The 24,602-nt window shown below is 36.9% G+C and overlaps 3 protein-coding genes, 1 long non-coding RNA gene and 1 pseudogene across 4 annotated transcripts; all 5 read right to left on the reverse strand.

Moving 5' to 3' along the window:
- Positions 1–227: 227 nt before the first annotated feature.
- LOC110790832 (scopoletin glucosyltransferase-like) lies at positions 228–1,944 on the reverse strand. Its single transcript, XM_021995598.2, has one exon. It carries the CDS (start codon positions 1,924–1,926, stop codon positions 460–462), a length of 1,467 nt encoding a protein of 488 aa, XP_021851290.1. The 5' UTR covers positions 1,927–1,944; the 3' UTR covers positions 228–459.
- A 1,061-nt stretch (positions 1,945–3,005) lies between these two features.
- Positions 3,006–6,594, reverse strand: LOC110790831 (scopoletin glucosyltransferase-like). Its single transcript, XM_056843748.1, has 2 exons — positions 5,534–6,594; positions 3,006–4,293 (listed from the first exon to the last, which is right to left on the reverse strand). The coding sequence occupies exons 1-2, from the start codon at positions 6,058–6,060 to the stop codon at positions 3,363–3,365; spliced, it is 1,458 nt and encodes a 485-aa protein (XP_056699726.1). The 5' UTR covers positions 6,061–6,594; the 3' UTR covers positions 3,006–3,362.
- Positions 6,595–7,341: 747 nt separating this feature from the next.
- On the reverse strand, positions 7,342–9,824 carry LOC110790830 (scopoletin glucosyltransferase). Its single transcript, XM_021995596.2, has one exon. It carries the CDS (start codon positions 9,024–9,026, stop codon positions 7,557–7,559), a length of 1,470 nt encoding a protein of 489 aa, XP_021851288.2. The 5' UTR covers positions 9,027–9,824; the 3' UTR covers positions 7,342–7,556.
- Positions 9,825–9,857: 33 nt separating this feature from the next.
- On the reverse strand, positions 9,858–15,156 carry LOC110790828 (scopoletin glucosyltransferase-like; annotated as a pseudogene).
- Positions 15,157–17,065: 1,909 nt separating this feature from the next.
- On the reverse strand, positions 17,066–23,094 carry LOC110790829 (uncharacterized). The gene is made up of 3 exons (XR_002533937.2): positions 22,892–23,094; positions 21,774–21,866; positions 17,066–17,361 (listed from the first exon to the last, which is right to left on the reverse strand). It is a non-coding gene; the product is annotated as an uncharacterized lncRNA (long non-coding RNA).
- Positions 23,095–24,602: the final 1,508 nt, after the last annotated feature.

A 24,602-nucleotide genomic window follows, 5' to 3' on the forward strand; every position in this document is an offset into this window, starting at 1 on the left:
TTGGTTAAGTTATAATCTCAAAACTTGAAATCTTTCTTGTCTCTTCCAATCTTTACATACTCCTAACTCCTCATACCGCTCCTTTAGATCTTCCGAAAGGTATCCTGTGCTGTGCTGCATTATCGATTCAGAAGAACGAGTTTCCATTAGAAAGAGGGAAGAATTGAAGCATTAAGAAATAACAAGGAATATTAGGCCTAGCTATTACACTAAAAATAATGCAGGGCTGGGAATAAGGCAAAAACAAATTATTCTGCTCCTTAATCAGTACATTTGTCTTGAGTAACACAAGCTAGATATATGGCTAAATGTTTTTATAGAGTTTATGGAAGTTCATTGAATGTTAGTATTTAACTTACAATTTTACAAAGGATGTGTTAGTATGAGGTTATAAATTCTTAGCACCTAAGTGTCAAACTCTACAATTTTGCTGAAACAGAACAAAAAAACTAAAGCTTGCTAATTTTGCTGTCGGAGGTGATAACCCCTTAACTCGGTTATCAATGCACTTATATCAGTATATGATGAGCCACCTCTTTCAACAGCCTTATGTGCCATTGCCTTGAACCTCTTTGCTCTGTTTCTCCTCTCCTCCACCTCTTTTCCCTCCATGATTTCTCTCAATGCCATCTCTACAGCTTCGCGCTTCATGATATCCTCAATCAAAGGCGTCCTACTCCACTTTTTAACTCCGACTGGGACACCAATCTTCAAAATGTCAGTTACTAATTTCTCGTTGTAGAATTGCTCGGCGAAAATAGGCCATGTAACCATTGGTACGCCAGCTGAGATCCCTTCTAGTGTTGAGTTCCACCCACAGTGAGTCACGAAAGCTCCAATGGCTTCATGCTCCAAGATTAACATCTGTGGAGCCCATCCTCTTATTATTAGGCCTTTGCCTTTTGTCCGTTGTTCGAATTCTGTTGGCAACCATTCTTCATTCTTTCCATTGTCTGCACTATTCCTCACGACCCAGATGAACTGTTTGCCTGATGCTTCTAGAGCCATTGCTATCTCATGCAGTTGAGTATCTATGGAACTTGCTGTGCTTCCGAAACATATGTAAATCACTGAATCAGGCTTCTTTGAACTAAGCCATTTCAAACACTCGTATTTATCTATTGATGTTTGTTTGCCTCTATAAGCCTTATCCTCAGTGCTTCTGTTGCTCAGTGAAACAGGACCTATATTCCACGCTCTCCTTCCCAACTCTTTTCTATACAAGTCTGCATAATCTGGTTCCAACTCGTAAAAGCTGTTAACAATCACTCCATAACTATCGACCTCTGATTCCTTGACCCTGTTAATTATCCTTTTGAAAAATGTTTCTTCACCTTTCCTTAAATCTTCTGATATCTGCAATCTTGTCAACTGTATCTCATGAGGGAGACAGGGAAGAACGAATGTCTCTTCGTCAGAGGACAGATTCTTATAAGGCTCATGTAGCCTAACAATTTCTTGAGCACAAAGGGAAAAGTAGCAAAACCCATGGAAGACTAGCCTCGGGATGTTGAACTTTGCTGCACATTCAGTCGCCCATGGATAGAACATGTCTGCAACTAGGCAGTTGGGTCGGACATTCTCCAAGAACAGCTCGAGCTGCTCGTTTAGCATCTCTGAAGCTTTAAAGAAGTTATGGATCATTGCAGTCCCTAATGAAAAATCCGGGGTCTCACATCCATCAGGTAAGCCAACTTCTTTGGTCGGAAATTTGAACACTTGGATGTTAACAATGGAAGCTCCAATTTTGATGCTGTTTTCATTGGCCTTGATGAAGGTGCCTATGTTAAGAGGTGTGGTGATAATGGTTACCTTAACATTGTCGCGAGCTGCAAAGAGCCTTGCAATATCGAGAGCTGGAATCATATGGCCATGGGCCATGAAGGGGAAGAAAGCTACATGAAGCTCTTTAGCTTTAACACCCATATTGAATATCTTTTTGTTTGGACTTTGGAATATGCGACTATTTGAATTGGATAGAATCTGTTTTACTAAATATAGTAAGTGTGATATTTATAGATGGTCAATTATTGGCTTAGAGTTCCAATAAAAATTGGGGGAAAGCAAATCTAAGTCGATCAATTATTGGCTTCAAAAAAAATGCTCTAATGTCATACCTTTAGTTGCGCATTTTTGTTAGGGACTTTTTTTTTTTTTTTTTTGTTGGTGGGTAATAGAGAGCCATATGTTGCATATGTTGCAGACGAGACGGGAAGGTTCCACCACCTCAAAATTTTACCAACTAGGATAGTTGACATCCACTTTATTGGGGACTTGATCCTTGAGGCAAATAAAGCATCTAAATGTAGTCACTATGTTTTTTGACTCTTAGATGAAGAAGTTTGCGGAAGTTTCGCCTCTGATGTCATTGAGTGCTGTGAAGAATTGAGATTTGTCTCATACACGATTTGGTCTTTTGTCCCCTGTTAAATTGGCTTGTGGAATCAAATATATACGGAAAAGTGTATTTTAAGTGTCGCATTTCTGAAAATGTAAAAATCGGAAAGTCTTGTTTTCTCCGAAATGTAGTCATGATTTCCTATATTTTCCGATGGAACTTTCTTTTTTGTAGTTGGTTATTAGCATCTCTATTCCCTCCAAAAAAAAGTAGTTTTTTTCGATTGAAAACTACAATTTATTGGTTAAGCAACAATCATTAAGGTAAATTTATTAATAAATTTGAATTCTAGTGTTCTGATATGTGAGATATTTCAAGGCAGTCCATATTACCAAAAGAAATCAGTCTTGGCAGTTAGCAACTTTCTCTAGACAACTTTTATCTGTTCTTCATGGTAGGTCATGCATGGGTTTTGCCTGTTACCAGTCATAATGCAGCTGACAAATGGACATATTAGGAAAATACAGAGGAGAGAAAATAAAGTCGGAATAGAGGACAATATATAAAATGTGTGATGATGCTTACTCAGAAGGAAGAAAGACAATTAAAAATGTAAGTTAAAACACATAAATTTAACATGGTTTACTAATAATGTGTTAGCTACGTGTACAGTCAAAGGAGAGAAAAGTTTTATTGATCTTGAATAATACATGTTACATAATACAACTATAATATGACCTAAAGAGTTACTATAGTACTCTCTAGACAGATCCACGTGATGAGGCATTGCAGTAAGGGACTTGACTGATTCAAAGCATATTCTAACAACTTATTGTAGCTCTGAGGGTCACATATAAAAAGGCATGAGTAGAAAATACTAAGCATTTAGTAATACCGAATAGTAACGCTTGATTTAGTTATTGAACCTGAAAAATAATACCAAGTACAAGTATTACAATTTTAAAAAATAAACTCAAGTCATGGCTATGGATGGAAAAATCCTAGAATGATTACTACGTACGAATTAGTTATGGTTTTTGGTGGATAAACCTCTCAACTCATGTATTAATGCACTTAAGTCTGAATACGAAGAACCACCTTCTTCTAAAGCCTTCCATGCCATGTTTTTGAACTCTTTTGATCTGCATCGTCTCTCCTCAGCTGCATCTCCCTCCATTATTTCCCTTAATGCTTTCTCAATGGCATTCTGCTTTATGACATCCTCTATAGAAGGTACGGTGGTCCACTTCTTAGCTCCGACAGGGATCCCAATCTTCAAAATGTCAGTTACTAATTTCTCGTTGTAGAATTGCTCGGCAAACATAGGCCATGTAACCATTGGTAGACCTGCTGCAATCCCTTCGAGTGTCGAATTCCACCCACAATGAGTTACAAAGGCTCCTATGGCTTCATGCTCCAAGATCAACATCTGAGGAGCCCAGCCTCTTATAATTAAACCTTTTCCTGTCATTTTCTGTTCGAATCCTCCTAGATCATCCTCGTTCCTCACAACCCATATGAATTCTTGTCCTGTAGCTTCTAGAGCCATTAAAACTTGATGTATCTGAGAAGGTATAAGGTGTATTGTACTTCCAAAACAGATGTAGATTACAGAATCAGGTTTCTTGGAGTTAAGCCATTTCAAGCACTCGTGTTGATCAATTGAAGATGTTTTCCCTCTCTGAGCTTTTTCCTGATTGCTTCTGTTGTACAATGAAACAGGACCTATATGCCATGCCCTTCTTCCTAAATCTTTCTTGAAAAAATCAGCGTAATCTGGTTCCAACTCATAAAAGCTGTTGACAATAACCCCGAAACTCTCAAGCTCTGATTCCTTGACCTTACTGCTCCGCTTTTTGTAATCCGTTTCCTTGTTACTCCATAACTCCTCAGAGAGCTGCAGTCTTGTCATATGTATTTGATGGGGGAGGGAAGGAAGAAGGAACGTGTTGACCCTGATTTTGGTTGATGACAAATAGCAAACTTCCTGATTAAAGTTTCTGTTATGTCCACAAGTAAAGTGCTTCTGTTCCAGAGAGGAACTTGAGATGGCTGCTGATATTCCTGAGGTGGAATGCGCAAAGCTAGGAACACCAAGCTAATACACAACAGAGGAACAACAAAGCAAAGGAGGATGAAGTTTTCATGTGATGAGTTCCTCTGTCCCTTTAGAGGAACTCACCTGTTCCAGAGAAGGAACCATTGCAGCTGCTGACTTGTAGCTCCAGTAAAAGAGCAAAACACGAACCTAGGTAGTTAAATACTCTTAGATTTCTGTGTAAAATAATAACAGCTATAAAGATATATTGTGGAACTAGGATGCTTGATTTATTATTTATTAAGATTTTATCATAATATTTAACAGCAAGTTTTAAGGGAAAATTATATAAATAAAGTATCGTTTTATTCTCTTTAATAAAATCTGTTTTTATCCCTCTTGTTAAAACAGTTTTATTTTCCTAAAACTTCTCCTAAATATCTGATTTAGTTTCAATGAATATTTTCACTAATCTTTTAGTGGTTGACAAAGTCTAAACCACGATTTTCTCTAAAAACCGTTTTAAGAGAAGTGGTCTTCCCTTGATCCACAAGTCATGGATCGTGGAGACCAAGTATGTAGGAGTGTGGGAAGTTGAGATTTGAAGGTAACTAACCCTAAGGATCATCTCTATATAAAGAGTCGTTTTCCTTCTGGTAAAATTGCACAAATATTCTATCTACTTTCTTATCTATCAAAACGCTTTCAAAAGAGTTTATTAAGTTGATTTGTGTCCTAGCAATATTCAAGTTCCTAAGTTCCACAATTATCAATACAGCTTTATTATTAACTAGAGTTTTCAAAACAAATTGTAATTTGAGTGAGTAGAAATTAAGTAATCTTGTAAAGGCTTTTGAGTTAAAGTCGAGAAAGAGAGAAAAAGAATAGAGAGTAATCAGAGTAGATTACTGTGAGATACTTGAGTTTGAGTGGAACTCAAGTTGTTATATTATTGTAATCGAGGAATTATTTTAATATAAAAGAGTTTTGAGGTTTTCTCTTCTTGATTAGTGTCAAGAAGTTTCCTCAAATTGAGCAACATTCGTTTCTATCTTTTTCAGTTCCTTATATTATCTTAAAAAGAAAAAGGAACTCACTCTAGTTCCGAATACAATTCACCCCCCCTCTTGTGCGTGTTCCTACTAGACTATCAGAACGGTTCCTGATCTGATGAGACGTTCTTATAGGGTTGGTGCAGCCTAAGAATTTCTCCTACACAAAGGGAAAAGTAGCAAGTCCCATGGAAGACAAGCCTGGGGATGTTAAACTTTGATGCAGAATCAGTTGCCCAAGTGAAGATCATACCAGCCATAAGGCAGTCTGGACGAGTCTTGTCCAAGAACTGTTCGAGCTGCTCTTTTAGCATAGCGGAAGCCTTAAAGAATTGGTCCATAACTCCAGGACCTAATGCTTGCTCCAGATTCTCACAACCTTGAGGTAGGCCAGCTTCCTGAGCTGGGAACCTGAACACTTGGATATTGATTAGTGGGGGTCTGGATGTGTTTTTACCCTTTTGAATGGCTGTGGTAAAGGTAGGTGCGTTGAGAGGGGTGGTGATGAGGGTTGTCTTGACACCTCGTGCAGCAAAGAGCCTAGCCATGTCCAGGGTTGGGATCATGTGTCCATGGGCCATGAATGGGAACAACACTACATGGAGCTGTTCAGTTTCACCATCCATTTTCATGATCAAAATTAACCCAGTGATTAACTAATTACAAGGGAAAGTGTTGTTAGATTGGTAGACAATGTGATATTATGTGTGTTTATATGATCTAGAATTGCTTCAAGTTTCCTAGAAATGTGGGAAGCAAATTTCAAGTTGGCTTTATATGTCAGATCTGTCGTTTTTCTGCATAATGCTCATCCATGACATGGCATCGGTTTGGGATTTGAGTATTTCTTTCTACTCATAATTTGGGTGACACGGTCCTATGTGAGGAAGTACTTTTTGCATATCTATATGTGCTTGCAAATATACTCCCTTTGTATTTATTTAAGAGATACACTTGTCTTTTTCGGTTATATTTATTTAAGATATATATTTGCCATTTTTAGTAACTTGTCAACCCCACTATCTAATTAAATAATATATCTACTCCTCACCCTTCACTCCCTAAAATGACATGGTCCCCACTTGTTTTTCTTATTAAAATATCTACTCAACCCCACTTGTTTTATTACTCCCTCCGTCCCAGATTAGTTGTTACACTTCTAAAATAGGAATGACCTACAATTATTATATTGTCACTCTCTTCCCACTAACTTCTTTTTTGTCCCCATACTCTTTCTCATTCAATTAAAAATATACTCCATTAACTCCTATCACATCTAATTTTTAAATAAAATAACAATTGATAACCAAACAAGGTAAGTGTAACAACTAATCTGGGATGGAGGGAGTACTTTATTTCATTCAATTCTTTTTCTTAATACCCGTGCCCGGCCAAGTGTATCTCTTAAATAAATACGGAGGAGTATATCATAGCACAAGATAAAATAGGAAAAAGACAAAAAATAAAATTGAATGATACTTTTTAAACAAAAATGTTACTTTTTTTAACATGAATGATACTTTCTTTTTTCCCTATTTTATATTCGAGCTATTTATCTTTTGATCTGATATGGTTACATATCAGATATCCGAAAATACTTCCTTAGTTCCATGTACTCGTACAAAGTACATACAATAATAATTTAAGAAAATTTGAATAGTGGGACACACGGTAAGTCATGGTGAAATTAAATAGGACAAGAAAATTAATGTCCGGTGGAGTTTACAGGGAATTTCTACGTTATTCGTTGATGATATGGTTGGACTCCATAGTCCATACACAATAGGCGGAACAGTTAGCAATGATGACTTATGCGTGATTATTACTCGTATTAGGGTGGGAGGGAGCGTACCAATTGTTTTTCTTATTGATAAGATGCAGGAAGTGTTGCAATATAGGGTCCACATGTTGAGTTTGTCTTCGGAAGACCTTTCTCTTAATTCTTCTTGTGGTTGAAGGGTCATAAGTATTTATGATACGGCTATAGTAATGTGGCATGAGGAAGACGGTACAAATATTGGTGGCAGAAATCATACCAGACCTCTTATTTTGGATGGTAACAGCACAAGTTGAAGGTAGAAATTTTCGGAGTTTTGAAGAAAACAATCTAAAAGATGTAAGAATTATACTACAGTAATAATGAAGTCAAGCATGGTGATGCTTTTAACTCATTTATGAATGCACCTAAACTCGAATATGATGAACCACCTTCTTCAACAGCCTTGTGTGACATTTCCTTCAACTTGTTTGCTCTGTTTCTCATCTCCCGTGCCTCATCTCCCTCCATAACATCTCTCAAAGCTTTCTCTATTGCGTCCCTTTTCACCAAATCATCAATAAAGGGAACCATACTACATATCCTAGCTCCCACTGAGACCCCTGTCTTTGTTACCTGGGTTACCAGTTTTTCATTGTAGAATTGCTCTGCAAAACCAGGCCATGTAACCATCGGCACACCAGCAGTGATGCCTTCTAGTATTGAGTTCCACCCACAGTGAGTCACGAATGCTCCTACGGCTTCATGCTCCAAGATTAGCAACTGCGGAGCCCAACCTCTTAGTATCAAGCCTTTACCTTCCATCCTTTGTTTGAATCCTGTCGGCAACCACTCTTGACTCTTTTCGTCTTCATCATTCTTTACAAACCAAATGAAATCTTGCTTGGAAGCTTCTAATGCTACTGCGATCTCATGCAGCTGCGACACTGTGAATTGAGTCATGCTTCCAAAACAGATATAAATGACAGAATCCTGTTGCTTTGAGTTGAGCCATTTTAAGCTTGAGTCTTGATCATTTGAGTTCCCTCTTTGTGCTTTGTCTTTAATGCTAGTCCTATTACAGAGAGAAACTGGTCCAATATGCCAAGCCCTCCTTCCTAATTCTTTACTGAAAAAGTCTGCATAATCAGGTTCCAACTCATAGAAGCTGTTAACAATCACCCCATAACTGTTGAGTTCTGACTCTTTGATCAAATCCAATTCCTTTTTGGCATCAGTTAGCTCTTCTTTCCTCAAATCCTCTGAAATTTGCAGTCTTGTCATCTTAATCTCATGTGGTAGAGAAGGAATGATGAAGGGTTCTACATCAGACGTGGCATTCTTATAAGGCGTAGATAACCTAACAATTTCCTGAGCACAAAGAGCAAAGTAGCAAGTACCATGGAACACCACTCTAGGGACGTTAAACTTTGCTGCACATTCAGTCGTCCATGTTAAGAACATATCAGCCACCAGACAGCTAGGCCGTGTCTTCTCCAAGTACTGTTCGAGTTGCTCCTTCAGCATCCCGACTGCCTTGATGAAATTTGGTACCATGCCAATCGTTATGGCTTGGTTTACAATCTCACATCCTTCAGGCAGGCCACACTGTGTTGATGGGAATTTGAAGAGCTCAAAATAAACGGTTCCGGTTGGGGATCCGACTTTGTTCTCTTCGACGGCTTTTGTGATGATTGGTAGGCTATGTGGTGTGGTGATGATGGTTGCCTTGACACCTCGATCTGCTAAGAGTTTTGCGATATCTAGGGTCGGGTTCATGTGGCCGTATGCCATGAATGGGAAGAAAACGACATGGACTTGTTGTGGTTCGTCATCAGCCATTTTTTTATCAGCAAAATCTAAAAATTTATCTAATTGATTAATTTGGAAGACTCATATGAAGAAGCAGAACTCAGCATGATCTCTTATCAACACTTGTATTGTTTATTTCCTTAAAAAACAAAAAACTAAACTTGTCATTGTTTTTTTTTTTTTTTTTTTTTATAAAAAAAAGGAACTATTCCGTAGTAGATTAAATTTGGGAATCGGTCATTGACGCAATCGGAAATATCAAAGAAAAACAAACGCTAATCCTAGAACGAACGAACAGACTTACAAGCGATAAATCTGTCAAAACTCCATAATTCACTAGAAAAGAGATACGCTCTCAGAAAATTATTATTAAAAGAATAGTTGATTTTTAATGACGGCTCAAAAGTGTTTAAATAGTTAACACAAAATCCTAATACGAAAATTTAATAGAAATAAAACTCGAATATTATTAAAGTGCTGTTTCGAACCCTTAATGAACTCGGGTGGCTTAAAAAGCCCAACAATCACAGTCGTGTGTTGCACTCGTTGGCCCGTTTCCTCTCCGAACATATTCTCTTAAGCATTTGAATATCGGAGCCCCGACTAGTAGAAATCATTTCAGCAGTTTTCGACGATTTACTTCTTTGTAGAATCGAGCAGCCATCCTTCCTACATAGCTATAGACCTGCTTTCCCTGAAATTACAATCCATGGGAGGGGAATGGAAAACACAGCTTTCATTAACCAAAAAAAAAAAGATTTTCTTAAATTTTTTGCCAAACAATCCGCCACTTTGTTGGTAGGCCTGTCTTCGTAGATAAGAGTAGTACCTTCGAGGTGCTTAATTACCCCCTGTATTCATCAAGTAAAACATTAGAGTTATAAAGAGTAGGCCCATTAATTTCAGTCACAACCTAAAGGCAGTCAGAAGAAATAATGCAATAAGTGGTCACCAAACAACTTGTCATTGTTTGTTCATTTGTTGTCTATTCAGTATTCACTGGTCAGCAATTTATGGAGTAATCTGTTAATTTTTTTTTTAAAGGTAATTGTTGTCTTTAACTGGTTCATAATTTTTCTTTTGGGTGTGGGCGCACATATTTAATAGTTGATGTGCGCGTGCATTTTTTTTAAATGTAAAATCAATTCATTAATAGAAAGTCATATGACATTTATAACAGAAATCGAATTTAATAAATACATAATAAATTGAATCAAAAAGCGGTATTCCTTCATAAAAACTACCATCGTTGGGAAGATCTTGCACTGTGTGACATCTCTCGCACATATCGCTGGAACATACATCCTTTTCGGAGAGACGGTCTAACGATTTGTTGTAGCCGCGAGGACGGTTTCCATCCGATTCATCTAAGTCAATTTGAAATTTTGATAACTGATTCAATCTCGTATAATTCTTTATCAACGAACCGAATTCACGACGATACTCCACCAAAACTATACTAATACTAAGACCCAAAATACTCAACTAATCCCACCATAGGGGAACTTACTACACTCACTAATCCCACCATAGGGGAACTTACTACACTCAAACGATGTAGTTTTATTGAATATGAAGACAAACACATGAATAATTAAACTAAAAGGGTCGGAAATAGTCAAATTTCCGAAGAAATTTGACTATTTCCGGCCTAGAAACCCTTTAAAATTTGTAAACCCTAGAGAGAAAAAAAAGGAGGACGGCTAGGGTTTTTGCTTTTTAAAATAGCGTTTTATGTGATCGTGCATTTAATAGTTGGATAAAATGGTACTCCGTAAAACTTTTATTTTTACCACGTGTTTTTATTTTATGCAGTTTCAAGGGTATACGAGTTGCACTAAAGGTAAATGGTTTACTCTTGTGTGTTACTTCCTTCGGTTCGTTAGATACATCACTTTGACTTTGACACTATTCATGTATTAAGTTTGACTTGAACTTTTTTCGAATTTGTAAAAATCAAATGTATTTATGTAAAATGATTTTGGATTAGAAACAATACACATTTTCATAATATCATACTTTTATAGCTTTTACTAATAGAGAATTAGAGATATTTAATGGTAAAAATTGCATTAGAAAATTTGCCGATCTAAGTGATCCATTTAAAAAAGAAAAAACAATGAGGGTTCAAGCGTACAACATCTTAATTTTTATGAGGATATAGCAGGGGGAAAAGGACATTGCTCAAATTACAAATATCAAGATTTCAACACAAAACACATGTTTTTATTAATCTTTCCTTGACTGAGTGATTGCTACTTAGTTTATACTCCGTACTGCACTCCAATAAGTCCATAACTCAAATCAAAGAAACATACTTAGACGACTAATTGTGCAATAATAATAGTATGATAGTCATTGGAGATAATTAATGCTCACTTTGCTGTTAGTTCTGTGCTGCCTCTGGTAGTAAAGTGAGCCTAGAAAAATCAAGGGTTTATTTTTCTGAAAACACAAACTTGGATGTTCGGGATGCTATTTGTAATGCTCTTGGTATGGAATGTACTCTAGACTTCGGAAAATATTTAGGAGTACCAACGATCAATGGGCGTGCTTCAAAACAGAACTACCAGTACCTTATTGAGAAGATTAACTCAAAGTGAACAGGTTGGAAGGCTAAAACTTTATCATTGGCGGGTTGAGCTACCTTGGCTCAATCCTGTCTCTCGTCGGTTCCATACTATACTATGCAAACTACCAAGTTGCCACGGTCGGTTTGTGACGATATTGACAGGAAAACTCGCAAGTTTCTTTGGGGGGGAACTAATGAGGCACGGAAAATTCATCTGGTAGCATGGGAAAATGTAACAAAGCATAAGCAGGAAGGAGGGCTTAGTCTTAGGTCAATGAGGCAAGCAAACGCAGCATTCCTTGCTAAGCTTGGTTGGAGAGTATTAGCGGAGCCAAACACACTGTGGTCTAGAGTTCTACGTAGCAAGTATTGTGACGGTCGTTGTGATATAGATATGTTTAAAGCTCGCCCCGATGCTTCGTATGCGTGGAGGGGGATCCTAAAAAATGTAGATATCGATACGTAAAGGAATAAGTATGACAGTAGGAAATGGTGAGAAAACATTCTTTTGGCATCACCGTTGGGCTACAAAAGAGCCCCTTCTGTCCTTGGCCTGCCCGGAGCCTCCTATCCAAATTCAAGATGATACGGTTCGAGAGTTATGGGACTCCAATAGTGGGTACGATGCTAAGTGAGATTGCTTCCTTTGAGATTATTAATGATGATGAGGCAATTGATGAGATATATTGGAATGGTTCTCCTTCGGGTGGTTTCTCTTTGGGTTCAGCAATGAGACAATGTGAGAGTCCAAGTCTGGAACAAATTAAAGGCTGGAAACAAATTTGGAGTGTTGCAATACCTCAAAGAATTAGAATGTTTTTGTGGTTGGCTGTTCAGGACCGATTAATGACAAATATTAATAGGTATTCGCAAAATTATTGATGATCCTAGGTGTGGGGTGTGTGGTATGGAGGAGGATACCGAGCATATTATCCGCTTATGCCCTGCAGCTCGAGTGGTTTGGAGGCGTCTTGGTTGTCAGGACATTGATATTATTCAAGGGGGTAATCTCAGAGAATGGGTACTGCATAACTTGGATGAGCATAACCTGAAATTTGGTGAGGAGTGGGCCTTGGTGTTCGCGGTTTCTGTTTGGTGGCTCTGGCGCTGGCGAAATGCTAGGAGCTTTGAATGAGAGGTTAACATTCCTATAGATCAGATTCAGTTGGCCTTTATTTTTATGCAGGTGGGTGATATTGAAAGGGCTATGGACAGCAAGGTGTCACTAGCTGGTACTATATCTAAGAAGTGGGTGGAGAGGTTGATAAGGTGGGAGTTTCCACGGGAAGGCTGGGTTCGGTTGAACACTGACGGAGCTGCCAAGGGGAACCCCGGGAAGGCTGGTGCTGGAGGATTAATTAGAGGATACAGAGGTGAGCTTCATGTTGCCTTTGCTGTGAAATGTGGTGACTGTAGCTGCACAAAGGCTGAACTGAAGGGGGTTCTTCATGGTTTGGCTTTTGCGTGGAATGGGGGACATCGTAAGGTTCAACTGACGGTGGACTCGGAGGGTGGTTCGTATGTTGGTGGAGGAAGGCCCATCAACATCTCCTTATATTCACATCATTCGTAAATGTAAGACTCTCATTAATCGTCCTGAGTGGGAGGTTACAATTACACATTGCTATAGGGAAGCTAATCGAGTAGCTGATTGGTTAGCTAACTATGGGGTCAATGCCGACCTAACGGTGGTGATCTTTGAGGCGGTCCCGATGGACCTTAAGGCCGTTAAATTGGAGGATATAGGGGGGATGACTACGTCTCGTTTGGTGCCCATCGCTGCGGGATGATCAGGCTGGATGTGGTACTGGATGTTTCTTTGTTAGTATAGTGTAGCTGCTAGTGTTCTGTTTAGTATTTAGTTCCTGTTTTTTATTTTCTGTTTGCGTGTTGCTGTTTCTGCTTCCAGTAGTTTGTAAGCTATTTATTTAGGGGCATGCCCCTACTCTTTCACCAAAAAAAAAAGTCCGAGTATGATGAGCCACCTCTTTCAACAGCCTTATGTGCCATGTCCTTCAACTTGTTTGCTCTGTTTCTCCTATCCTATGCCTCTTTTCCCTCCATGATTTCTCTCAATGCTGTCTCTACAACATCGCGTTTGATGATATCCTCAATCAAAAGCGTCCTACTCCTCTTCTTAACTCCGACTGAGACACCCGTCTTCAAAATTCGAATCACCAATTTTTCATTATAGAATTGCTCGGCCCCAATAGGCCATGTAACCATAGGCACACCAGCTGTGATCCCTTCTAGTATGGAGTTCCACCCACAATGGGTGATGAATGCTCCTATGGCTTCATGCTCCAATATCAACACCTGTGGAGCCCATCCTCTTATTATTAGGCTTTTCCCTTTTGTCATTTGTTCAAATCCTGGTGGCAACCACTCTTCATCGTCTCCATTCCTCACAACCCAGAAAAAACCTTTTCCCCATGCTTCTAACGCCATAGCAATCTCGTCAAGTTGAGGAGAGATGAAGCTTGTTGTGCTTCCGAAACAGATGTAAATCACCGAATCATTCTTCTTTGAGTTAAGCCATTTTAAGCACTCATGTTCATCTACTGATGTTTGTTTAGCTTTATCATCGGGACTTCTGTTGCTAAGTGAAACCGGACCTATATTCCACGCCCTCCTCCTCAATTTGTTAGTGAAATAATCTGCATAATCTGGTTCCAACTCGTAAAAGCTGTTTACAATCACTCCATAACTCTCTACCTCTGATTCCTTGACCCTATTAATTATCCTTTTAAAAAATGTTTCCTCACCTATCCTTAAATCTTCTGATATCTGCAATCTTGTAAACTGTATCTCATGAGGGATAGAGGGAAGAACGAATGTCTCTTCGTCAGAGGATAGATTCTTGTAAGGCTCATGTAGTTTAATAACTTATTGAGCACAAAGAGAAAAGTAGCAAAACCCATGGAAGACTAACCTGGGGATGTTGAACTTGGATGCACACTCAGTCGCCCATGGGAAGAACATGTCTGCGACTAGGCAGTTGGGTCGGACACTCTCCAAGTAGTGCTCAAGCTGCTTATTTAGCATCTCTGTAGCTTTGAAGAAGTTATGTATCATTCCTGGCCCTGAAAATTGGCCCGGGGTCTCGCATCCGTCAGGTAAGCCGACTTCTTTTGTAGGAAATTTGAAAACTTCGAAGTTGATAACCGGAGCTCCGATTCTGTTGCTAGTTTCATTGGCATTGGTGAAGGTGGCCATGTTGAGAGCGCAAATTTGATGGTGCAGGCGTGTGCACCGTGGTCTAGGTGCACCAGAAACAAAACGACATAAAAGACACAAAAAACGCGCGTGTTTCATTAAATCACGGGAACAAAATAACATTTTCCTTGAACAAAAGAACAATACCCTTGAACAAAAGAACATTAAAGGTCCTGTTCTTTTCAGCTCTGTTTTTTTATTCGATTTGCTTTCTTATTGCGATATATATTCTTCTAGATTTTATATTTTGAACTCAAATTGTGAAGAGGAGAGAGAAAATATGAACTAGGTTTTCTAAAATTGTTCTTAGAAAGAGAAAGTAGTGAAAATTCCCAAAAATTCGTTGATTTTTCTGCTTCAGCATCAAATTAAATCGACTCTTCTTCTTCAAATCTGAATTCTGCAGCTGATAATCAGATTTTGGGAGGTAATTTTTCAATTTTAAAATAATAAATTCTATATTTTGATGATTTTGATTTTGTAATAATCATGTGTTTGATGATTTTGGTTATTTTGATGATTTTGTTTTTGTAAAAATCGAGTTTTAATGGTTTTGATGATTTTAATGAATCAAATTATGTAACAACACACTGATTTCGTTGAAATTGCTGATTTTGAAGATTTTGATTATGTAATTACGATTTTTTTCCAGAAAAGAACAGTTTTACGTATTAAAAGAACATATGCTCGTATTAAAAGAACAGTTTCTTTATGCTCATATTGAAAGAACAGTTTCATTATAGTAGAAAAATAGACCATTTGCGCTTCATAATTTTTTCTTTCATTCTATTGTGTTCTTCTTTTTTTATTATTTTCAATTTCATTTGCGTTTCATAACTTGTTCTTTTTATTTTATTGTGTTATTTTTCTTCTTACTTTTTATTTATCCTTTGTTCTTTTGATTGAGTTCTTTTTCTTGGTTTTATACATGCTAACCTATTATTTTTTCAGATATTATGAATAATGTGCTTGATATATAATTCATAACATAATGATGAAAATGATGATTCCGAATCATATATTATTGTTGGACAAGGTACTTGACTTGTTCTTTTAGTCTCTCTATTTGTTCTTTTAGTCTTTTCATTTGTTCTTTTTATAATATTCTGTTAAAAACGAAATAAATACACGTGCATAGTTCTCATTATGCACTCTTTAAGAATTTTTCCTTTTTCCTTCTCTGTTATTATTTGATTCTACTTCCTATTTTTTCATTTTCTATTTTTCAGCAACTATATATATATATAATAATTGTACTTATGAATCATAACCATTAGTCATTTTATAAATACATTTTAGAGAGAGAAAGAGGAGAGGATTGATATTCTCTCAACATAAGAGAGATTTTTTGAGAGAGAAAGAGTAAGATGGTGAGTGAAAGAGTGAAAAATATATTTTCTCCTTATTATCTCTCTAAAATTCCTTCTGAATGTTTCTCCTTTGTTGAAAAATGATTGAATTAAGAAAAACACTAGTTTAATTTGGCTAGTTTTCGAAGCAAGAGAATATCTGGAGAGCGTGATATACTACTACAAAATAGGCTTATAGCAACGGCAATAAACAGTTACCATAGATCAATTAACCGTTGCAATAGGCCTATAGCAACGGTTTAAAAACCGTTACCAATAGGGGGGCGTTGCTATAAGTTTATGGCAACAGTTTCCCGGATTTAGGCAACATTTATAATAAACTGTTGCCATAATTAACTATGGCAACGCTTTTTATAGGCAACACTTTTAACCTAAGGCAACAGTTATTCAACAACTTAAGCCAACATTTACACGTTTAAGGCAACAGTTTTTGTTAACTTAAGGCAACACTTATTAGTTGGTTGTTGGTTGAAGTTTAAAACTAATGCAACACTTTCTTACACTTATGGTAACACTTCTAATTGTACCTATAACAACATTTTCTATTGAGTTTATGGCAACACTTTTATTTTTAGTTATAGCAACACTTTCAATCGAGCTTATGGTAATTCTTTCAATTGAGCTTATGGCAACACTTTCAATTGAGCTTACGACAACGGTTTCAATTGAGCTTATGGCAACAGTTTCAATTGAGTTTATGGCAACGCTTTAAATTGATTTTATATACGACAACGCTTTAAAATGAGCTTATGACAATGCTTTCAATTGATCTATAGATACATTCTCAAATGGATTTAGTTATCCATATACCTCTAATACAAAGCTTTCAATGGATCTATAGCTAAATTCTCAAATGGATTTAGTTATCCATATACATGTAATACAAAGCTTTCAATTGATCTAGAGCTATATTCTCAAATGGATTTAGTTATCCATATACCTGTAATAAATATGAACTACATATAATAAGATTTTCATAACAAATAAGTTAAAAATTTGTAAATTCATAAGAATAATCTATATCTATTACAATTGTCTGAATAGTTCAAAAAAATATTGGTTCTAAAACTACCTCCATTAAAATTAAAAAATCCTGCAATAATCACTATACTATAGCTTTATTTCTTAAAACCTGTCTAATATTTATGTGCCCTATAAATCTCCACATATTTAAAGTAGCTCGTACTTCTTGACTATATGCACCATCCTACACAACAAACAAATCAAGTATAACATTTTAATAAGAATTCAATATCAATGAATACAATCCAAATATTTAAGAAAAAAGAAGCTCCACATGAATGACAAAAGATAAACCTTAAAAGGCAGGAATGAACTTGTTAACCAAATAAGTTTACATTAGTAGCCTATGATATACAACAAACTAAGATTTTTGCAAAACAAAAGAAAAAAGAAGTCAACTTCATGCAGTCCTTAAAAATGGTTCTATATGCCATTTCACAAACACAGTAGGCACCAATCAACATAAGCACCTTATGTCATTTATGCTAAAGCATGTGCAATTCAGAACAGGCCATAAACATACTAAAGGACAACATATGGAGGACTCAGAACAGGTCATATTCAGAACAGGCCATATACATCCTTTGGGACATGAATCGATTAGAAAGAATAAACCTGGAGGATTCATGTTCATGTCCAGCTGTTCTGCTAGGAACTTTCTGACAAAGAGACATACCCAAAAGGCTCTGTTATTTTCACCTTAAAAATACATCGCGACTAAGAACTTCAGACAAGTTCAGATTATGGTTCAGAAGCAGCAACTATTCTAATTTCCTAGAATATATTAAGAACAAAATTAGAAAACTGTGATGCTAACCACCCTGTGGAGAGTGAACTGCCCATCTGCTTGGGATGAGGGAAATGTTAGGCAACTAGAAGGGATCAAGTATCCTAACAGTGGAAAACCTTTATCTGCAGATATATTTTTATTTTACTTTTTTGGCCATCTATAAGCACAGGGCACATACTTACAACCTTTGGGATATTATGAAGTGTCAGCTTTCTGAAGTGGAAACCACAAAAGGTGTTATGAAGTGCCAGCATTCCAGCATAGAAAGTACAAAAGGTATTAATAAACTAGATCATGTTTCCATCTCATTTATGTTGTTCATGGTTCTAGATATCCTGCTTTTGAGATATAATATTTGTTGTTGAGTATAGCGTGATAGTGCTGCCTACAATTTATAACCCGTGAAAATAACCACCACAAAGTACTGGCTACTTTTGTTTTCCTGGTATAAGCTTTTGTTGGTCTTAAGATATGTAGTAATCATATATTAGTATGGCAGTTTAAATTTTACACCTCTTGCAAAATGGAAAATTGTAGCCTTAACTTGCTTTGGTGTTGGACTATTGCCTCGGACCGGAGGTCGAGGGGTTGCAATGAGTCGTTTCTTTGATTATGAGAAATGGTGTCATTCATTGACAATGAGAAACAAAATTTATCATGGACTTGTCTTCTTTTGCAATTTGTTACATAATATATGTTTCAAGTAATCGTTCGTACTGTTCCTTTTATTCCGAAGTGACCTTTACTTGTTTATCGAAATTAGGTGCACTTAATAGTTTTAGCTTTTCAACAGAATTTATATGTAGAAGAAGCGGAAGGGGAGGAGGTGTCTAAGAAAGAGGAGTTTATGAGTTGTAGTTTCATTGATATTTCTGTCCAATAATAACAAAAATGACAACTTAAGTGCATGTACTGCTTTTGGGTGGTTAAATTATGTAGCCTTACCTTTAACCAATTAAGACTAGTGAAAAGTCTGTTTTCCTTAACATCAGTATAAAAGACACCCTGCATGTAGCCATGTAGTAAAAGGAATGATGAAAAGCTTGTACACGATGGCTTACTCAGCCCAAATCTGAAGAAACTCCCCACCCCCTTTTGATGAGCTTCAAACCTTAGTCTCCCCGAAACTCAGCAAATACGATAGAATATCCAAGACTTGAGAGTTGAGAGAAAATACACGTAGCAGTCCTAGCAGATGCTATTATCCTGTCTATCTTTTAACCATCTAGTCTGTAATTTTTAACCAAGCTCAGCTACTCCTCTCTAGGAAAACTTAACCTTACTCCTACTCCCAAAGGGCCACGTGCACTAACCTTGCCATTGTTGACCTTCAAGAGGTTTTAGCCGGCAGGGCTTGTCACATTTTGACAAGTTCCCAACAGTAGTGGCTTCCAAATCTTAGCATCTTAAACCATTGCCAAATAGAGGAAATCAGATAAAACAGGAAATAAGAACCAAATACACTACACGCAATGTTGGCTACACCTAAAGATACCATCTCAATCTGCAACAAGCATGCAAAAGTCCCTAAATTATCTACATGGATATATTGCTTTGAGAGTAATGACCAAAACTGAAAAGTGCCTAAGGTATACAATACATCATCTTCTATTAACACTCAAAAACCACTGTGAACTGGCTCAACAAAATGAATCAGAATCAGAAACAGGCAGCACAACTAAACCACTAGTTAGAATTTTTCGGATTCAAATCCACCAGTTAGAACTCAATAAACAGCAAAATAATACTTCAAAAAACCCAAAATTGTTGTTCCTAATTTTCAAGACTAATCGTTGTTCTTTAAGTTACAAAATCATGTTCTTTTAATTCCTTGTCTGTTCATTGTAAAAGGAGTGTCAACTTCTTTATATTTTCCAACTTATTGATGTTCTTTGTATTAGAGATACATGTTATGTTATTTATATCTCTGTGTTCTTCTATTATTTCACAATTTAGATGTTCTTTTTATTTTTCAATCAACTTCATCACTAGATGTTCTTTCTGTTTGCAAAACATGTACTCTTATTTTTATCTCTGGGTTCTTTTCATACTACATCTTTGTTCTACATCTTTGTACAAATTATACCAGCAAATAATTACAATTTAGACTTAAAATTCAGAGTCTGAATATAGCAACCAGCGTGTATTCTCATTATAATCTGAAATCTTTGTTCTTTAGGCAAATAACCACAAAACTTTATGGGATTTCAAAGACACGAAATTGGGTTAAGATTGGACATAAAATACAACTAATAGCTATAGATTTTACTTTAAGTTGAAATACTACTAATGGAACCAGAAATGGGCTTAAGAAGTTAGAAACCAAAGTAAACACAGCAATTGATCAACTTTACTTTCCTTTAGCAAACTAACAGATTATTACATCAGAAGAAAATATACAGTAGTTGTTTTTCTTTTTTTGTTTGTCACGTCAGTGTCTCAATTATGTGTTGCAGAAAGAGATAAGACATTCAGGTATCTGCTCAGCAACAGTATAGATCACAGCAGCAAATTGCAACTCAACATTATCACCAAATAAGCAACTGATCAAGACAACAAAGGAACGAAACAAAACTGCAGCATAACAACTGAATATATACTAAATAACCTATTGAGTCCGTGAGTTTGTGACCACTAAATCGCAAACCAATTACAGGAACACTATTATTCTTCCTAGATCAGACCGCCGTTTGTTTAGCAGTAGAAGGAAAGCATATTTTAGTAGAAAATCTAATCAGTATTCACACTCAAATCCCATCCAAACAACACATAATGTCCCTGTGGATGTGACAGAATCCAACTCCTCCAATAGGACATGACATAAGCTATAGTCTTTTTCGCTACAAACGCCTAGAAAGACTCCAAATGAAAATTACCAGCCAACATCTTCAATTTAACGTAAACAGAATATTAATAATTGGGAGCAATATAAGATCACAACAACTTTCACATTATTAAATTATAGTAGGTTTAGGCAGTGTTCTATTTGTTCCACAATAAAAAAACAAGGCTGCAGTTATCTTGCCGTCCCTAGTCCTCGGTTAAGTGGGATTCTCAACAGTTATAGACGCACTAAAGAACTACATTATCTTAATCAGCCACCATTTACCCAATTCGTATACTGAAGAAGCATTCATAAGGTTCAATCCACATACCAAATTAGAAACTAGGTATCCAATAAACATCAAATTCAACTGACGAGCAACAATCAAGGTCCATTTACCTGATTCGTATACTGAAGAAGCATTTTTGCCTCAATTCTATCATAACTAAAAACAACTCCTATGGCCCAATTTATTTCTGTTGGTTGCTGTAAATAATAAATTAATGCTTAGAAAGACAAATGAGGCATCACATTCACAAAGCAAGAGAAAAGCCTAGGCACAAAGCCACCTCAAACGAACCCTATTTAACATATGGGTAGAAACTAGAAAGAGAGAAAACAAGGCCTCAAGACAAAAGACTCAAAACACACTCATGACCTCATCCAAAAAGTTGGGCAGCAGCGATGCTCCGAAGGCAGTCTCCTCAAATGCTACATGAGTGAATTCCCAATCTTAATTGTCATCAAGTCTTCACTGTCATAAAAATATACGAACCCTCCAAGAATCTCAACCAGATTCAAGTGACTTTAAGTTTAATACACTTAAACTAAAGTAAGCAGTACTATGGATGAATAAGAAATTCGAAAATCCACACCAGCCCGAAAAAATTAGGAATCTCAAGAAGAGCATTATGAAAAAGTCTCATCAATACAAATTTATAATAACATTCCAATCCAAAACCAAGAAAAAATTAGAACTTACTAGTTTGCGGAACTCAAGTGGGACAATTTCCTTTGAACCACAGAACTTCGCCGGCGTTATTTTGCAGAAATCTACTTGGTGAATATCATCAACCTGCAGAACATCAAATAATAGCTTCCTTATTAATAGATGATCCCCCTCCACATCTCAACATAAGTACGCACAATAACTTCCAGGTATGTGGCTTCTGGGAGAGAAACATGCCTTCAGGATTTAGAAAATAACTACTCACATGCAATTTTAATATATTCGCCACCAAGAATCGATTGTTATTCATATTTATACTCACATAGCTTGTTAGCCAGCGGTGTTCTTTTCTGGAATTTTCATGTTTATAGAAGCAGGCAAGTAGCAAGAAATAGAGAAACCTGGTTACCCCTTGTCACCCCCCGCTCCCCAAAAAAGGGAAAGAAAAAAAAAGGTGCAACTGATAATAGCAGAGTAACAGATAATAAATTGAACTAAATAAATTGGTCTGAAGCAGCAGAGTAAATGGAGGTTACTGCTATGAATTACATAGTGTAGACATCAAATAAGCAGATTGCAAGGAACAAGATGGGTGATTTTGATTAATAATCTGGAATATACATAAAATGTAACCAGTATTCAAGCTTTCGTTGTTCTTGATTCTCTCACAAGTGAACACTTCAAAACTCAATACAACTTTATACATATATATTCAACATCACATTCCCTCCCTAACATGCTCTCTACATGGGTCAAATTTACAAAACACTTTACCATATATTTCCTTGTATATTATAAAGTTGAAAACGAGTAGCAGTAAGTATAACATCAGCAGTATAGAACAGGGTAGCAGAATAGCACAGAGTAGAACGAGAAAAAAACCTAACAGTATAGCATCATCAACGAGCAACCAACTGATCCGAACTTAATAAATAAGCCAAAATAACCATTGAAATCAACAAATACACCATGAATAAAATCAACCAAATTCCCCAATCATCCAAATTCCCCAATTAACCGAATTCCCTAATTAAGGACCCTAATTTAGAACTCGGAACAACACAACAAAATTCCATTATAATCGGTTGAAAACTTAAATAGCAAAATTATGAAATGTAAGAGCAAATTCGAAGAAATAAATACAAACTAACGTGGTTCTTCGCGCAAATTCAGAACTGGATTTCGTCACTTTCTATATCTCCAATCTAGAGTCGTAATCTGTTGCTTCAAAGGAACGATGATGGAAGATAAAATCTGTTGCTTCAAGGAACGATGACGAGGAAGGCGAAAGAGAACCAGGAACGCAGAGGCCTCTAACAAAACCCTAACAAAACAGTGAGAGGGAAACCCAAAATAAACGCGCCCTGATGAAATATTTTTAACGGATATTTCATGAAATACCCCCGAGTTTTACCATTATTTACCAAACGCCCATCAAGTTTCAACAATTCATAAAATACCCCTCACAAATGACTTAATACCCCAAGTACCCCTTTATAACGTCATCATCCCTAATTAACTCAATTAACATCTAAATAACCCACCCATTTACCCATTTTTCATAATTGACCCATTTTTTTCCTTTTCCTTTTCCTTTTACTTTTTTGCTTCTTCCTCGACCCTTCCTCTCCCCTTCCTTCTTCCCTTTCTGCCATTGAAGCCACCACCACCACCTCCTAAAGTCGTTGCCTCCTCCACCGATGAAACTCGCCTTCTCTTCGCCCAGATTTGAACCGCAACCCCCTCGCCTTCTTCGCCAGAAATTTCTGTTACCATAGATTGACGACGAGTGTGGCGGCGGCGTTTGAGCAAAGTAAGGCGAGCGAAGGTGAACCATGAGGAGCGAGATCTGACAGGAGGAGGCGCGGCATTTGAGAAGAATACAAAGAGCGGAGGTGCAGCATGAGGAGCGGGATCTGACGGAGGAGAGGCGGCGGAGGAGGCACTGCAAGATCTGAAGGAAGGAGGCACAACGGCGTCGATTGGGAAGATAATGGAGGAGATTTGGAGAGTCGGTGATGGTGAGTTGAGAAAGAGGTGGTGGGTTGTAGGGGAGGTGAGAAGGAGACAAAAATGGCTGTGAGCAAGGGGGGCAGCCATGGCTCCCTCGCCGGAATCCTTGAGGGGGGGTGGGTTAATGGAAAAAGGAAGGGGAGAGAGAGAAAATAAGAAATAGGTGGGTTAACGGGTGGGTTAATGGGTTAATGGGTGGGTTAATGGGGGATTAGGGGGTAATTAGGGATTAGGGGGGTTAATTAAGGATTAGGTGGATAATTAGATCGTAATTGGTTGATTATGAAGATGATGACGTCATAAAGGGGTACTTGGGGTATTAAGTCATTTGTGAGGGGTATTTTATGAATTGTTGAAACTTGATGGGCGTTTGGTGAATAATGGTAAAACTCGGGGGTATTTCATGAAATATCCGTATTTTTAATAAACCTATTTCTTTTTTTATTTTATTTTTAATTTTTAACATGTTTTAGATGTTTGAAAAAAAAAATCGTTGCAATATCTCATTAAAATATTAAAAAACTAAAAACTGTTGCAATAAAATACTCATAATATATAATTGTTGCAATAGCTTTTCTATAGCTACGTTTTTCCAAAGTCAAAGTCTACTAAAATTAATAATTATTTAACTGTTGCAATAGTTATGGTATAGCAACGCCAGGAAAACTGTTATCTAAAAAGGCGTTGCTATAGCCCTATTATATTTTCCGAGGATTGAGATCAGTTTTTGAAGATTTATTAAAAGATATTGATGCTCCTGATAAATGTTGATCAAGTGTTTAAGGTACGTTTTCTTGTTCTTTCCTCTAATGTTCTTTTCAAATTGTAATGTTCTTTTCACAACTTTAC

Source organism: Spinacia oleracea, chromosome 4 (assembly GCF_020520425.1).
Source record: "Spinacia oleracea cultivar Varoflay chromosome 4, BTI_SOV_V1, whole genome shotgun sequence".
NCBI lineage: Eukaryota > Viridiplantae > Streptophyta > Magnoliopsida > Caryophyllales > Amaranthaceae > Spinacia > Spinacia oleracea.